The following is an 18,616-nucleotide window of genomic DNA, read 5'->3' on the forward strand; positions in this document are numbered from 1 at the left end:
AAGTTGAACTTAAGAACTTGGCTAATTCTAAGTTCACTAATACTCCGCAACTTTAGACAAAATTCAGTAGTTCATAACAGTTTATAAATATAGCTAAGTTAGGAATATGCATAACATTAAAACTGGATATATCATAAATCTTAGTCTGTAAGAGTAATCTGTTAAGTAATTTAACATACAGATCTCCTCTTATTTTCCTAGCATTTTTTGCTAAAAATAACACTTATACCTAAGCAGTAAAACATATGAAGAGGCATTTTGCAATTTGGCTTCTGTAGTCATGTAGAGCATTGTTTTACTGTCCTCTTCTTTATGGTTATCACCAGCTTATAAAGGGAATCCAATGTACTTCACATATTTTAAGGATACACCAGTATAAGCAAGGATATAAGTGGACTGACTGTGACAAAGATGAACAGAATTCAGTTCATAAAGATGAAAGCATGTGGTTCATAGCCCTCTCAGACCACATTTAGATCAGCTCAGATTGCTTTTCAGATCAACTAGCAGAGACTGGTGAAGAAAGGGATAAGCCAAAGATTAATGTTTCTGGTCTGAGAAATCTAAAAACTGAATTGGTATTAATAATAATTTTACAAAGTATGCATGGGCTAAGCTTAGGTAGAGTCTGGAATCTGAGTATGACAAATTCTATTTATCTATCAGATGTCTGCTATCTATCTCTACTTATCATACAGGATGGGGAGAAAGGTCCAAAGTGTAGGGCAGAATTATTTATCAGAGATATTTTGAGAATTATTAGCAAGTAAAGGGTATTTAAAGATATGACACGACATAAAATATAAAAAGGACTAAGTGGAATGATGTTGAAAATTCCTGACAAGCATTACACTGTAGAAGTGGAGGAGAATGATTTGAAAGGAGCACTATAAAACTACTAAAATTAAAAACATCATTCTGAAGATTAAAAATGCATGCATATGCTTAATGTATACTAATCAGTTGGAAAAAGAAGCAAAGAGAAAGCTGAAAGACAATATGCAAAACTTGGTTATGAAAAACAAGGAGGTCAGAACCATGACACAGAAGCTAAAGACAATGGGGGGAGATGATAAGCTTAGGGATGATGGAGCTTGTGAAGGCGTGGTAAGCAACGTGGACATAGGGGACTATGTGGAGGCTATTGAAAGATGATCTCCAGTCTGGAAAGATAGCAGCACAGTAACTACTCCACAGACTCACACTGACACTGCAGTTAAACAAAGCCCTAAAGCTGCCCGCGAAGAATGGCGCACACAGCACACACTAGGAGTCAAGGTCTAGTGGAAAGGGATCTGGAAATCCCTCAGCAAACCATGTTTACGGTGACAGCTGACAGGATGACTCAAAGAGGGAGGGAGGGCTGGCTGCTGTGCAAGGACCCATAAAGTTGACAGAGGCACATGTCAACATCAGTGACTCCTGAGACACGCACTGCACTGGATAAAGGATTGTGCACGTTGGCATGTGGGATGTAGGGTGCACTGTTGGACAGCTTAGAGGTGGAGGTGAGAAGTGAAGATCACTGGCTTGAGCTTGAGGCGCTCTATATAGAACAACTGGTGCCTGAATATGCAAGAAGTAAACAGATTGGAACATCTGTGTCTCCTCATAATGAGGCCACAAGCAGACACTGTGATAGTCAAAATACCTGCCACAAACCACCCACCTTTGCCCCCTCCTGAACCACCCGGACTAAAAAAAACACAAGAGTGAACAGAGCAGAGCTCAAGCAACTGTCAATAGTAGGAGAAAACATCCAGGATAAGGCTCTGTGCTAGGAAAAAAAGGAACAACTCCTGTGACGACCCTATCAAGTATAGCATGTGCACATTCCTGCATCGAGTACTTAAAAACAGCCTAAAGTAGAAACAGACATAAGAGCTTAAGAAACAAAAGACCAAGAACGTGGTTCAGAGAGGGGATCTCTCTGGACCCCCAACATAGAACTCTTGCACCCACAACACATTAGTCAGCTGGAATTCCAGAACCTACTGGGCATGGTCTTTTGGTGCTCTACTACTCAGTTCCTCCTTTAAACCTATAAACTTCATTAGTATCAGTCCTCTGATGACTTCGACAGGTGCAAAGGCAAGTGTCTAAAAATCTATTATCACAACCCATGAAAAATTAAAATGAGCAGACAGAACAGAGTTTGCTGGAGCAAACTCCCCCTCCCCCCCAAGAGGAATCTCATTCCACAGAATTGCAGAGCATGACTGAAAAGGAGTTCAAAGTCACAGTTCTAATGGTGCTTATGGAATTCAAAAAACAACAGAGAATATAAAGCTGTAACCGGATAGAGAAAATATGAGGCAGCTACAATTAGAAATAACAGAGCCAAGAGACACTATAACTGAATTTAAAAATACAATTGGATGTCTCAGAAACAGAAAAACAGAAGCAATGGACAGAGTTAATGAGCTTGAAAGCACAATAAGGAAGAAAACAAATAGAACAACATAGAGAAAAAAAGCTCAAAAAAGGAAAATTGTGAAGTCCTTCAGGACTACTTCAGGGAAAAAAAAATGGCAACAGGAGGAAAAAAAAAACGGGAACAGTTGTATCAGATGAAACAGATTCCTAATTAAGAAAGGTACTAAGAGGTAGAGAATACCACTACATTTTGCTTTAGGGGCTAATAGAACAAGAAATAGCACTCATAAACACATACACAGAGTGATTGCGTACCAAGATACATGAGAGAAAAACAGAACTAAAGAGATATAGTGATGACAACACTAATACTATGGGACCCAATATCCCATTTACAATAATGGACAAATTTACAAACAAGTAGTGCAGGTAAAAATCACAATGAGCTATTATTGTATGCCCTTGAGAATGGCATAAATTAAAAAAAAATACCTCTAAAAACAAATTGGAGAGGACACAGAAAACAAGGAATGGTGGGAATGTAAACTGATGTAACCATTATGGAAAGAATGTGGATTTATCTTACATATCAAAAATGGAAATACCATACTGCCTGGTAAGCTTTCTCTTGGACACATATCTGAAGAATATGAAATATGTATCAAAAACATACATGTCCCGCAATACCCATAACTGTATTATTTAGATATAGTAGCTAGGGCATGAAACAGCCTAAATGAACATTCATGGGCAATTAGTTGGTCTCAGAGATGTGGTATATCCATACCATGGAGTACTATACAGTCAGAATGATGAAAACAAATATTAGAAGACACAAAACAGACACTTTGATCATATAAAACTCTTTCAAAAACTATTAGACATTAATAACCTCCTTGAAGGTTCTGAGGTTAAGAGGAAGGAGGAAGGCAAGGGGAAGGGAAAATATAAAAATGGTAGTGGGGCAAAAATTGCATGGAGGAGGGCTACCAATAAAAACAAATGTTAACAAAGTGAATTCTCCACATTCAGAGACAGAATCCACTTAACAGGAAAGCACAATATAGAACTGAGAAAACAGTTAGAAATGCACTTGAGATACATCACAGACAGAACTCCAAAGACAGGTAAATTAGCTGCAGAAGAGGTTTCTTTCTATTTTAAAAATTCATTATTTTCTGTTGAGGTAACACTGTTTTACTGACTATAAGATCTAGAGGTACATGCTAACCCTTCAGATGTAACTTACCACACCATAACCACCACCAAAGCACACACAATTTGCAACACAGTCCACCAGGCCCCTCCTCTACCATTCCCTTCTAGTTGTCCCAGTTCTGCAGTCAGATCTAGAGTGCTTTGTTCTTCCTTTATTTTTTGGTCTATAGACTAAATGAGCGAAATCATGTCTTTTTCCTTCTGTCTTATTGCACTTAGCATAACCCCCTCCAGTTCCATCCATGCATGCTGTCATACATGACAAGATTCCATCATTGTTGAAATAGCTGAATAGCATTCCATTGTGTCTATTTGTATGTGTATATTCTTTACCCACTCATCTGTCTTTGGGCACTTAGGCTGTTTCCAAAGACAGCCTACTAGAAATAGTATTGCAATGAATATGTCAGTGCACATATCCCTTCAAATAAGTGTTTTGTATTTTTTGGATAGATAACTAAGACTGAAATTGCTTTATCATGGTAGACATGTAATAAATGTTTTGAATGATGTCTGCAATATTCTTCACAGTGACTGGATCAGTTTACATCACCACTGGCAGAGTTTGAGAGGAGTCCTTTTCCTCAGCATCCCTTCTGGTCTTTTTTGACAAGAGCCATTATCACTGGCTTGAGATGGGATCTCATTGTGGTCTTGATTTGCATTTCCCTGATGATAAGTGATGATGAGCAAGGATGGCAGTTTCTTTCTTTAACCATACACTGACTTTTAGTTTGATGTAGTCCCCGTTGTTTATTTTTGTGTTTATTTCCTTTGCTACTGGAACAGAAGCAAATAGACACCAGTGAAAGCAAAGTTGTAGAGTGTTTTGCTGTTTTCTTCTATGTATTATATGGTCTCAGGTCTTATGGGGGAGTTTATTGCAGTATTTTTACTTACTTTATATTAATCATATTCCAATTGCAATATATGTTTTTTTAACTTATTTGCTTATGCATACAAGGGCTGGGGTGCAGACCAGGGGTGCAGGGGATGAGAGACTTTACCAGAGATAGAGTGGGGAGCAGAACAGGCAGATCGACTGAAATAACACTGCTGAGGGGACCAAGCAACAGGTGGGTCAGGAGACATCTGCTGTACCATGTGGGTCACCTCCCTGGTTGGGAATCAAACTCATGCTACAGTGGCTGAGAAGTTTCGTAGTCCTGCATTTTAACCCAGTGAACCACCAGGGAGGGCCCCAATTGCAATATCTGAAATGTAGTAGAGGTCGTCTGGGTTTGCTCTGTTGACTTGGCTTCATGACCACTCATCTTCTAGTCCTTATACATTTCTTTTTATTGTGAGCTCAGATTTCAATCAATCCACTTAATATGTGAGAATACTAAGGGCATCTTTATTTATAAAGCATTTGGATTTTCCTTTGACCATTCCTAATGTGCTACTAATCTTGAGCTACTTTGTTGCAACCTCTTGTCTTGCAGATTCCTTGACCCATGGCAATAATATACACTAAAAGAAGAGATTCTCACAAGAATGAGTCTGAAATGAAAGTTTTCAAATGATTATATAAAGGGAAATAATATTAAAATTGTTCTTGTTTTATGGTTTAGCAGGAAGAGATGGGCATATTTTTTTACAATATGTCCTCTGAGACAGACTAGCCACTGCCCATCAATTTACTAAAGTTATAACCCCCATTTTATGTTCATTGTTTAGCACTCTATTTGCTGGAGCCTGAGGCTCAGGTTTCTCTTCAACCAACCAGCTGAATTTGCCCCAAACCTGGGCTGTTAGTATTAGCTTTTAACACTAGGGTACAAAGAGGTCAGCGCTCACAGTTGTTATTTTGATAGTGTCCTTTCATATAATCTCTGCTAACCTGACCCTTAAGGGCTTAACTCACTCTTCCTTGAAAGAAAAAAAAATTAAAATTCTATTTGTTGGAAATTTTCCAGCATATTGGTGCAGAACACATTTTAGAATACTTAGCCTAATCCCTGAGAATGATAGCCAGCCCCTTCTCAACATACGTAAGTGAGCGAGCAGATCAACTGTACATCCTAAAAGTAATATGGGCTTTAATTTTAACATCATTTATAATTGATTAGCACAAAAGCCGACATAAAAGTGTGCTCACTAAGTAGTAGCTAGTATTAATAATAATATAGACTGATACATCCTAAGATGTAGATAATATTGACAAACTCATAAAGCATGTTATTTCACTACGCAATTGCCTTTCCAATAAAATGTTGACCTCCAACTGATATACTGTTACTTATTTTCCTGGTTTAATTTATAATTATCCTTCAATGAATATTTTTCTATACTGTTGTGTCTGTGGCAAGGTAGAAAAATTCAATATCCTATTTGCCTAGAACAGTTAACAGGATTTTCAATTGCCTTTAAATGAAAGTTACCATTAAAGAGAACTTAACCAACTTAGATTTTGCCTCTTTTTTTTACATTGCCTGTTATTTGATGTCAGGAAAAAGAACTTTGTAGTTTACTTTGAAATGATCAGAAATGCGGACATTAATAATACTCAAGAGTAGGAAGTAGTAATTAAGAGGAACAGGGAGGACTATGGACTTCTTGCAATGTGACTTTCATATTTAAGACTCTGAAAATATTTCCTTTTAATTGCTCACCCCTAATATTTTACAGCTCATGTTGTAAAGATTTCCCTAACTAGGAAATTAGTTAATTATAATATTCACGTCTTACCATTCAGCCTTTATTTTCAATAGAAGCAGAACATTACTGAGGTGGGAGGTAGTGTGGGCAGATGCTCATGTTTGTTGACTCCAAGTCTTCAGAGACTAGTTTTTAAATTCTCCAGCTTTGCTGACCTCTGACATCCTTGCCATCTCTATAAAATGGCAATATACAAGCCGTGGTGTTATAAAGCTACACTGAAATCTAAATGAGGAAATGTACACACCGTAGCTAGAACAACGCCTGGGCCTTTGCAACCATAATGCTCTTGCTGCCATTATTACACATTTCCTGGTCTGGCTCATTCTTCTTCTGTAGCTTGGTTACTCTAGAATAAGTGGTAAAAGTTAACTGACTTGGTATGACTTTTGGAGCTGTTTCCTGGCTTGCTAACTACCTTCCAAATAGGACTGGGAACTGAAAATACTGTGCCATATGATGATGAAGAGTGAAAGATGCCTTTTAAAAGAAGGAAAATAATTTACTACTTATCTGAATGCAAACTCACACTCTGAAATTAGGAATGGAATCTAGCATATCTCTTTTAAATATTCATAAGCAATGAAAACCCGGCTGATTGATTTAACAGGCAACCACCAAATGCTACCTTTGCTCTGCATAATTGCGGCTATAAGACACAGTACGTAGACAATAAAAAAAAAAATCTGTGAACCTCTGACAAAGGCATTTAATTGAGAAGGGAAGAGGCTCAGCTCCAGGTGAAGAAAGGGCATTTGTGTACTAATGGGAAACTTTTACTTTAACCAAAAAATATCAAGTAAATTCTGGCTTTAAAAACATTTAGAATTTTTGATATGACAACCGAACGTGCAGGAAATTAAAAAAAAAATAAGTCAGTTTTAAAATTTCTCTGCCATTTTTCCCCACTTCCTTAGTTCCTTAGATAATTTACCCTAAACTTCCATCTATGCTGCATCAGATCACCAGTCTTTTGAATTAAATATTCACTGGGGATTTCCAAGTGATTGATTTAGCTAACAGATTATTAGGTGTTTTTTCTGTATTAACGAAGTTGGTTGAAATCGGTGCAAGTACCCAGATAACAGCTTAACAAACAGAAAAGCCCTGTTACTTGTTATCACTTTAACTCGATGTGGTATCATTACAGTCACACTCATTTATTAAAGACAGGTACAGTATAATTTTATAATATATCTCTAACATCATATGGTTTCAATAAAAACACTAAAGCACCAAACTACTTATTTTTATTGACAAATTACTCTCCAGCTATTATAGGTTACACATGTTATTATTATAGGCATAGTTCAGGATGGATGGTGATTTCAAATTTATTTTTTTCAAGTTTATTTTTACTACAGCCATCTGCTTAATTGACTACTGAAGTAGAGATGGAGAACACCTTCCGATTTCAGGATTCATAAATTTAAGATGATAAAAAATATTTTGTCAGACTTCCTTATTTTACTAAAGTAATATAGGTCCATATATTTCATTGTTTTTCATATCGGAATATTTACTTTTTTTGCCTCTCACTTCCCTCATTGTGAAACACACACACACAACACACACACGTGACACGTGCACACACATATTTTGTAGGGTAGCATACATCATGGTAGATATAAAAATGTTAGTCATTTATTGAATATGCACCCTATTCCTATGTTTTATATTTTGCTCACGAGGCCCTACAAAACAGGATTTGTTACCACAGATGAGAAATCAAAAGCTAGAAAATACTACCCAAGGTGACGAAGCCAATAAGTTGTGGAGGGATGTGTCAATTACCAGCTTAATTGCCTTTCAACATTGATCTCTCTGTAATAATGGGATATTTGTCTTTACCAGCTGGCGTGATGCTAACCCTTGTTAGTAGAAGGCAGTCACTGGAATGACATGTTGTATGGAGGGAGGCAAAGCTTTCTCTGTTCCAGCACATTCTTACACCTTGTTGCTATGCCGCTGGGTTGCTCTGGGATGACCAATGGCGCCCACTCTATCTGTGCTCCACTTGCTCACCATCTATATCTCAATTGCAATCTCTTTGTCTTCCGACATGTTCTTTGGGTGCCCCAGTGGCAAGTTGGGCATAGACAGAAAATTAATGCTGGCTCCCCTAATTTCAGTGGGTTATGTTTTAGATAGCTTCCCAGCCAGTCCCAGGGGTACCCATTTGACCCACAGAAAATACATTAACATCCCCCATAGTTTTCTTGCCTAGGAATTTGGTTTACACGCTACTCCAAGGTTCCCCTCACACAAGCTTCAGTTTCCTGATTGTGCAATAGTTTTGGGAAACTTCTTTGCCTTGTAATGGGCTGGAGATTCTTTCCAAAAAGGTTTGCATCCCAGCCACAGGGAGAGCTCCCTTCGCTGTGAAATCAGTCTTTCCCTTCTGAATTGTCCTGTGGAATGAGGCTACTCTTGAAGCCTCTACTATTATTTTTGATAATCAAATCACATATGAAGCAAATCAGTGTAACAGATAAAACTAAACCAAAACTAATCCGAGCGACCTGCATGTGAACACAGCAACAGAGGGCAAGAGTGGAGGAGGAGAAGCACAGGAGGAAAGAGACCTAATCAACTTCAGTGGACTGTGGTGGAGCATCACATGTGCTTTGGTGGGAAATGTGGAATGGGAAAACACATCTGAAGAGGCATGAGCCTACATATGCTCCTAAAACATAGTCAGTGCATAAACCAATGTTACTGTAACAAGATCATTTCAACTAATAAAGATATTTGATTCTCAGTATTAGTTAATAGTAATCAGTATGAAAACTCCCCTGCACAATTTACTGTATCCTTTCTGTAAACTGTCTGATTCTGACAAGAAAGGAGTTATTCCAAACCAAGATTTTTTTTCTTTATTCAATATTCAGTGCTTAACAACTCATTTTGGATACAGAAGATAGGAATTAAATCAAGGTTTATTATAGAGTAGAATTATGTATGTAGGTGAACTACCAGGTTTCACACCTTAAAAGACCTTGAAAATTGCACAGCCACATGCAAATGATAAGTTTAGCACTAACACCATTCACAAAACTAATTCAAAATGGATTAAAGACTTGTATATTAAGTCCTAAAACCATAAACTATATCGAAAAAGAAAAACAGCAAAAGCCTCCATAATGCTTGTCCTTGACTTGGTATTGGGGATTGGACTCCAAAGGCAAGGAAAATGAGAGGGAAAATAAAAGTAAGTGGGACTGCATCAAACGAAAATGTTTCTGCACAGTAAAAGAAGCTAGCATCAAAACAAAAAGACAAGTTAATGAACGGGAGAAGATAGTGAATGCACACTGTATGTCCAATGAGAGGTTCATAACTAGGATCTACCAAGAACTTATAAATCTCAACAATTAAAAAAAAAACAATGCAGGCCCTCCCTGGTGGCGCAGCGAGTTAAAGCACAGCACTGAGAATCTGAAGCCACTTCCTCATGAGTTCGATTCCCGCCTGCCGCCTGCCCTGGAGGAGACCACATGGCGAGCCAGACCTCTCCTGACCCGCCCGCTGCTTCCCTCAGCAGTGTACTTCGTAGATCTGCCTGTTCTGCTCCCCACTCTGTCTCTGGTGAAGCCTCTCACCGCCCCTGAGCCTCTGGCCTGTACCCCAGTTCTGTATGCACAAATAAATAAATAAATCTTTAAAAAAAAAAGCAATGCAATTAGGAAAAAAAAAAAACTGGCAAAGAATCTGAACAGACATGTCTCTGAAGAGGACACATAGTTGGCTATGAAGCTCATGAAAAAATGCTCATCATCTTTTACTCTTAGAGAAACGCAAATGAACACAATCACCTCACACATGTGAGAATGGCCTATATTAAGGCACTAGAAACAAGGATTGGTGAGAGTCTAGAGAAAAATGAACCCTCCTTCACTGTTGGTAGGAATGTAAACTCATCTATCTTCTATGGAAAACTATGAGAATTCCTTAAAAATTAAAAATAGAGCCACCAATCGACCATAGGATCATAACTTTATTTTTTAAGATGCATTTATTTATACACAAAGAACTGCGGTACAGGCCAGAGGTGCAGGGGCAGTGAGAGGCTTCACCAGAGACAGAGTGGGGAGCAGAACAGGCAGATCGACAAAGTGCACTGCTGAGGGAAGCCACGGCGAGACAGGAGAGGTCTACTGTGCAATGTGGGTCACTTCTGGGCTGGGGATCAAACTTGCACTGAGAGGCCTGCAGCTAGCTTGCAGCACTCAGTCCTAACATATTGTGCCACCAGGGAAGGCCCTAGGGATCAATAACTTTCTACCTCTAAATATTTTACCAGGGAATATGAAAACTCTAATTCAAAAAGTTATGCACATTCCAATGTTCACTGTAGCACCACTGACAATAGTCAAGACATGGAAACAACCTAAATGCCTACCAGTGCATGACTGGTATACAAGATGAGATACGGATACACGATGAACACAACTCAGCTGTAAGAAATGATGGAACCTTGCCATGTATGACAGCATGGATGGAAATGAGGTGATTACAGCAAGCATAAAGAATCAAAAAGAATCTTATATAGACTATAAATAAAACAGCAAATGAATGACCAAAAAGAACTCATGAACTCGGATTACAGTGGTGGTTACTAGAGGTGAAGGTGATGGGGGTTTGGAGGAATAGGGAGGAAATCCATTTGATAGCGGTGAGTGGTACTAGAACACCGGTGGTGGGCGTGGGTGCTATATACATTTAGAGGTACGTGAAGTGTACTCATGGAACTTAGTTTTATGAACCAAGGCATGCCAGTTTTGTTTTTTTTTTTTTTTAAGACTTTTGTAAGTACAAAGATGTAAATACTCTAGGTGTTACTAATGATTTGAGAGAGTATTATACACATGAGGCTGATGAAGCAAGGATCAGGTTGGGGTTATATTTAAATTCCCAAGGATGCTAATGTAAAAAATGCATTCCAATTCTGCATAAAAATCCAAATTTCAATGGCGTGAGCATCAGTTGTCACGTAGGACTATCACTTTTCTTCACATCCAATAACAGTCAAGCAAGGGTGAGGACTGTGGGTCTATCTGAAATCACTTTTCAATCCCCAGTGCCTTACATTGCTATGGGTAAAAGACAAATACAAATACAGTGCTCAGTGGTGGGATTAAGGACAGTCTGGGGGCTCTCAGCTGGCACAGTCACAGAGATCTGACCCACCATCACCTGCATCTCTTCATGATCAGCGGCAAGGACAAGACTTCTTTCTTTCCAGTGCATAAACAGAAGGCACTTTTCTCCAACTTAAATGACAAAGGTGTCCTGCATACCACTATCACCATCCCCTCTTAGGAACTTTCTTCCCTTCGCAGGCAAGCTCCTCACAAGGGGGATGGGCAATGTTTTTCCTCCCTTCCCTCCACTAAAGTCCTCCGTAATGCACTCTTTTTATTACGTTATACATCATTCTTCATTGTGTACATTTTCCATCTCAGTTGTGATCCCCATGACCTTCCCACCACCACTTCACCCCTGTGCCATCATCATAGTCCCATGGGTTCTTCCCACTCCTATAGAACGTTTCTGTTGATCCTGTTCCCCTTTCTACCCCTGTAGAATGCCTCTGGTTTATAGCTGTTAATTTCATTTTTACTTTAATATAATTGTTTTATTTTACTCAGCAATCAAAAAAAGATAAACTCCTGCCACTTGCAGCAACATGGATGGAGCTGGAAGGGATCATGCTTACTGAAATAAACCAGAAAGAAAAAGAGAAAAATACTGGGTGGTTTCACTCACAGCAGGAGAGTACGGGATCAGGAAAAAAAAAAAAAAAAAAGGTAATGCAATGTCTCCATCCCTGGGGAAACACCAACAAAACTGTTCTGAAAAATGTCATATGCAATGTCTTTCTTTTTTTTTTTTTAACCCAATTCTGTCTTCATCTTACGAGGTCTCTCTATTATGTGACATTTTTTGCATTAGTCACATTTATAAAATGCTACCTACTAAGCACCCTGATTTTCAATTAAGTATCCTCAGAGCACTGTGACCTTTTCCCTCATCTTCCCTGGAGACACTTGCTTCATCGGTCTAAAACTTGATTTAGGGTAAAACTTAGAAAACTGCTCCGCAGTTCTTTTCTTCCAGGATTATCTATGGGGACTCATGAACTCCACAGTTTGTCAGTGCACAGCTTGATGAGCCACATCGGCCTGAGTGGTGTGCATCACCTCGTGAACTTCGGGGCCGTGGGCTCTATCTCAGGCGATCACATAAGAGCCCCTTCTGGATACTTGCTAAGGGCTGTGGTAGACCCAGTGGACGCCACATAACCCTTTACCCACTCATCATCTCTGATTAGGTATGAAGCACTGGTGGGAATTCCTCGCAGCTCTGCTAGATCCTGCATTAATGATTCTCCATTCAAATGCCCTCAGCAACCCAGGAGAACTAGGAGTTTACACACTTGAGGGCAATCCACGAACAAAACCGGAAAAAAAGTTGGTGGATACACACTCCAGCTTCTATTAGGCTGGGAGAAATCTGAGCATGCCCCATGACACTGCTGTTTCACACGGTATCCATAAGGCTCCCAGTGGGATGAATCCCGGCACACACCACGGAAACTCACCGATGAAAATATTCTTGATTCACTTCCCAACGTTTCGTGTCTGTTCCATTCCCTATTCCCTTACTTAACTCTCACTGGCACTAACTCCCGAGTGAACTCCTGGCCCTCCTTGCTTTCAGTGGTATCGAATTTAGGCAGACACCTCAGTCTCAAGGCAGTGAAAGGGGACTCACCTGCGCTCTCACCTGCATGGTTGTTTTCTGTCAAGCCCTCTCAATCTTATTTATGAAAAATATCAGATATCCAGTCACCTAATGAGGTCAGACTGTCTCCCGAATTTTTCATTTTCTCTTACCTATTATCACTGTCCTTGCCTTCAATTGAAAGAAGAATGTTATTCCTCACTTGATCTCACTTCTCACACTTCCTGAAGTCCCTGATTCACTCCCACCACGTCCCACCCACAGTGTCCTCAGAGCTGAGTAATCAACCATGGCTCCTGTGTTCTCTTCTTGTTACAGCTCATCTACACACTCAGGGTCCCATGAGTATGTGCTTCAAGTCAGGCTGTTTGTGAAGCATTGATCTCCTCCAGGGATCGTGTTCACACCTCTTTGATGCCTTTCAGTCACTCCTCCACATACCCTGCATGTTCTACCAAACCTATATGGTTTGCAGATGTGCAAACCTTATTTCCAAGCTTCGCATGCACAAGTGCATCCGCCTGGAATTGCTCTCCCACACTTACTCCCTTGGCCATCTCTTATTCTGGGTTTATTTAAAAAGAATTCAAGCAACACTGATTGATAGCATCATACAGGTCTCAGTTGCACAAATGACCATCTGCATATACTGCAGTATGTTTGCCACCAAAAAGGCCTGGTTTCCAGTCCAACTCTAATTTCAACATGTTTAAAAACTTACGTTCTTTTGGAGAACTACTCCAAATGCTTCCTGTTCTGTTCTGACTCACACAGCTGCGTATTATTTTTCTCTGTTCACTAATCCTCTGTGATAACTACTAATGTAACCTTTTGCATCTTACAAAGATATAATTTGTTTTTATCACCTGTACACAGTAAGATATCAATAACTGTTTACTTAACAGACCTATGTCTTTAAATAATGAAAGACAGAAGTCTGTCTTACTTAAGATTTAATCTTCAAACTGTGCCTCACATGTTGTAGATGCATTTAGTAAGTGAATACACAGCTAAATATCATTATTGTCTATTTTTCTTCATGACAATCCATTCATGATTTAGGAGGGTGAATGCAAAACAGTTTGATAGGGAAATATCTAATTTCAATTTTCATTTGAATAATTCATATCACATGTATACATGTTTAAATATGAAAATTCCTCTTTTGTGGAGTTTTTTTTTTTTAAAGAATAAGCAACCTCTATATGTAGAATACTAACAGATTCACTTGTATTATTAACAGATTACTTAGGAGTAAAATGGACATATCTGTGTGCATGTGTATTCACAGAGAGAGAAGAGAGGATACTGAAAGCAATGAGGAGACATAGACACGCTAATCTCAGATGAAGAAAAGTAGGGTCAGATAACATGTGCTTTTAAATCCTAACTTAGTTCTTTACTTGTTTTATGGATATGAACATGTCAATCTCAGATGAAGAAAAGTAGGGTCAGATAACATGTGCTTTTAAATCCTAACTTAGTTCTTTACTTGTTTTATGGATATGAACATGTCACTGTACTTGGTGTGTCTGATTCCCATTAAAACACATAATGCACAATGTTTTTGTAAGATAAAATAAATATGCAAGAAATACACATGTATTTCAGCCACATCTAGCACTTAACAGTTTCTGAAATCTAGAAACTAAGCTAATATTTAAAGTATTCCTTATTTTATCAGAAAGGGCTAAAAGCATTGGCCAAAAATTCATGCAAATCAGTATAAAGAGATTTTTCACTCTTATCTCCATACCTCTTCATGTAGTTCTCTCCAACGACAATTAAATGACTCAAGTTCCTCATTGATCAGTTCATCCATGACTCCGCCATCTGTTAGGGTCTGCGCCAATATACGGATCTGATTTGGGTTATCCTCTGAATGTTGCATCAAATTGTCAAGTGACTGAAACACATTTTCAATAATTACTATTCTATTCTTTAGCTACATACACTGAATTCACACAAACGCTTTGTATATTCTGATGTGCATATAACTTATAAGCAACTTAAAACAATATTTAATTGATGTCATAAAATATGAGAGATCATTATTTATAAAAATATGATGCTGTTCCATGTAAATTCTCACAGGTTTATGGCATGGTGTGGACCCTTAAAAAGTGATTACTAGCCACTTTGTTCTTTGATACCTTTTACTCTAAAAACCTGGAAAGGTAAAAGTCTCAGTTTCTCAATTCCACTTACAATTAGTGATGGCCAAGAGACATGATTTAGATTATATATGTAGGTAAGAATTGAAAAGTTCCCCCTCCCTAATTAACAAAAGACAGTTCTTTAAAAGAAACCCCTTTGCCATTCACATTTTTTTTTTTTCACACGTACCCCACTTAGAGAGAGCAACCATGACTGGACACAACACAAATGAGGATAAGGACCATCACGCTGGTCACTTAATATGATAAGCACATCACTGCATCACCTCTGTTCTGACCACCATCCTTTACTCTAGTGGTACAACTCCGCACCACCCTTACTGGAAGATCCATCCCACTGTGGATTCATGGAAATGCTTTATCAGTATCTCTGCATAGGACAGGGTCAAAGTTATTGGATGCTTCAGACCACGTTCGCTGTTCTTTGATACCATATCAGGTTCCATAATGTTCTTGTAAAAACAAAGATGTTGGTCATCAATGAGGTCTAGGTTTCTGCCATGACATTTTAGGACCAAAATTCTGTTCCAGCTAATGGAACATTTTGAATTTTCTTCATTAATGTGTGCACATTATTTTAGAATCTTAGGAAAGGTTATACTACATAGGGCTCTACAAAAGCTGAAATGACATATTCACTAGATAAAAAGGATTAGCTACAAGTACAATGAAATGCACTGAGTCAGAAGTCCACATAAATCAAAGCATACACATGTAAACTATAAATTTTACTTTTTAAAGATCTTTAAAGTAAAATTTGAAAAAGTACTAAAACTGTATGTACTAAAATATATGACCATATTAAATATGTATTTTCATCAAACCATTTCCATCTACTGCCTCCAACTATATGTAAAGTATACATTTATTATTTTAAGGAATTATAAAATTAGTCTTACTACAAAAATGTGACTTTTAACTTAGAAAAAATGTTTTATATTCTCATCCTGTTTAGGTATGAGCAAAATTCTGCATTCATGGAGTTTTTGTTTAAAGAGGTAAAGGCCTTAGTGAAACAGCAAGACACAAATGTCTTCTCTAAAAGATTACTGAAATCTTCATTAAAACCTTGAGACTGGAAGTTTCGTGGAGGACACAGTGGCTTCATCTGAATTGCTGGCACTGGGGGAAAACACAGAAACTGCAATCTATTACAGTTTTCCTGGAAGTCATTTTCTATTTGGTACTTGACGTCTTTCAGCACAACATATGAGTTATCATAATTTTGATTAATTCACAACTTACATTGAGCACCTCTGAGATTTCCTCAGCTCCACCAGGAATATTTTCCATGATTTTTAGTTTGACTTCTACTTCGTTTAGCCACTTGTTTGCTTTCTCCAAGTATGACAGTAACTCATGCCAACATGCCCAAACTTCCTAAGAAAAAAATGTATATCCCATATGACTTATTTTGAAAGAACGGTGAGACTAGCATTTCAATTGGTAAAACTTCTGAAAATATCACATTTACTTCACATCTTTATAGCACATAGTTGAAAATGCAGTCAGTCATTTTGATCATCTAATCTGTCTATAATTACAAATCATTAAGGAAATGTTTTATTCCATGAATAAATTCAAGATTCAGTGATTTACTTTTAAATAGAAAAAAAAAATCCATTAACATTTTACCTTTGGAAACAGAAAAATAAAAGCACAGAAAGCGCTTACAAACCTGAAATAGCAACAAACCAGCTTTACCACTTTTCTACTGCCACCTCAAAACTTACCATATATGAATAATTTGATAGTTAAAAATAAAGTATGAGTTTAATGACAGTATTTTTTTTTCTTTAAAAAAAAAAAAAAAAAAACCTCGGCCCTCCCTGGTGGCGCAGTGGGTTAAAGCACAGCACTGAGAAGCTAAAGCCGCTTCCGCATGAGTTCGATTCCTGCCTGCCCCGGAGGTGACCACATGGCGTGGCAGACCTCTCCTGACCCGCCCGCTGCTCCCCTCAGCAGTGTACTTCGTCGATCTGCCTGTTCTGCTCCCCACTCTGTCTCTGGTGAAGCCTCTCGCCGCCCCTGAGCCTCTGGCCTGTACCCCAGTTCTGTATGCACAAATAAATAAATCTTTAAAAAAAAAAAAAACTCTTATTTTACATAGAAGAGCAGGGGTGCAGGCCAGAGCTATGGGTATGTGGGCAGGTGCGAGGATCCACCAGACACAGAGTTGGAAGCAGAACAGGCAGATCCACTGAAATACACTGCTGAGGGGGAGCAGCAGGTGAGACAGGAAAGCTCTGCTGTGCCATGTGGATCAGCTCCCTGGCTGGGGATCGAACTCAGGCCACAGTGGCTGGTGATGGCTTGATAGCACTGAGACTTAGCCTTGTGCCACCAGGGAGACCTCAGTATTTTTTTTTCATTGAACAGTGTATCATATAATTTTTCTACATTACTAAGGAGACAGGTTATTAATAAGTAAGGTTTCATTTAATGGACCATATCTTTGGTTGTTTAAAAATACATCTTAATTTTATTTAATATTATGAATTGGTGGTGAATGACCATCATCATGTAGAATTTTCCAATATTTCAAATTATTTCCTTTATGTACATTACTAGAAATATGACTACTAACTACTTCAAGGATATTATCACTTTAAATGTATTTTTTAAATATTTTGGTACTAAAAAAAAAAAAAAAACACGAGTACACAAAATATTTGCAAGTGAAAATGAAAAACTTTAAGACTGCTGCCAGAAAATACAGATGACTATTTTTCTGACCTTAGAATGGTGAAGGCTATCTTAAATAAGACACTTGCTAAAATCTGATCATAAGAAAAAAAATTATTCCATTAAAATGAAAAAAAAAATGAACAGATCACAGAGAAACTGACAAACAGTTTCAAACTTGAAGGAAACATCTGCAGAATGTGTGCTAGGTGACTAAGTATGTAAAAGGAATGCTGACCAGTCACTTAGAGGACGAACAAACAGCTTAAAGGAATATGAAAGGAAACCCTGAAGCAATGTTTCAAAGATGTATATATACCCAGTAAACACAAAAATAAATTTGCCCTCATTAGTAATCCAGGAAATGTGAATCAGGATTGCAGTGACATTATTTATGTCAAATTGACTGCAAAAATGAGAACTCTGACAATACCAAGCAGGAGAAAAGATATGCTTTAACACAAACTTGACTCCACTGCTGGCATGTTTAAACCAGAACATTCATTTTAGAAAAGAATTTGTCATTCTCAGTATGGTGAATATTCACATATTCAACAACCCATAACTCCACTGAGTACATAATGTGGGTGAATCTGTGTTGGTTGGAGAACAAAACAGTTAAAAGGACGTTCCTTTTGAGACCGTTTGCAATAACCAAAATTAAAAAAGAAAGAAAGAAAGAAAGAAAGAAAGAAAGAAAGAAAGAAAGAAAGAAAGAAAGAAAGAAAGAAAGAAAGAAAGAAAGAAAGAAA

At 38.1% G+C, this 18,616-nt stretch overlaps 1 protein-coding gene across 1 annotated transcript in view; it reads right to left on the reverse strand.

Moving 5' to 3' along the window:
• The window catches only part of DMD (dystrophin), a 1,782,468-nt gene that overhangs the window by 1,149,638 nt on the left and 614,214 nt on the right, over positions 1–18,616 (reverse strand). The window contains exons 28-29 of the mRNA XM_012730297.1: positions 16,425–16,559; positions 14,759–14,908 (exon numbers count right to left, since the gene is read on the reverse strand). Of these exons, the coding sequence (XP_012585751.1) occupies positions 14,759–14,908; positions 16,425–16,559 (285 nt within the window). The remainder of the gene's footprint in view (positions 1–14,758; positions 14,909–16,424; positions 16,560–18,616) is intronic.

The sequence above is a fragment of the Condylura cristata genome, unplaced genomic scaffold (assembly GCF_000260355.1).
Source record: "Condylura cristata isolate star-nosed mole 26May11 unplaced genomic scaffold, ConCri1.0 scaffold00027, whole genome shotgun sequence".
Lineage (NCBI taxonomy): Eukaryota > Metazoa > Chordata > Mammalia > Eulipotyphla > Talpidae > Condylura > Condylura cristata.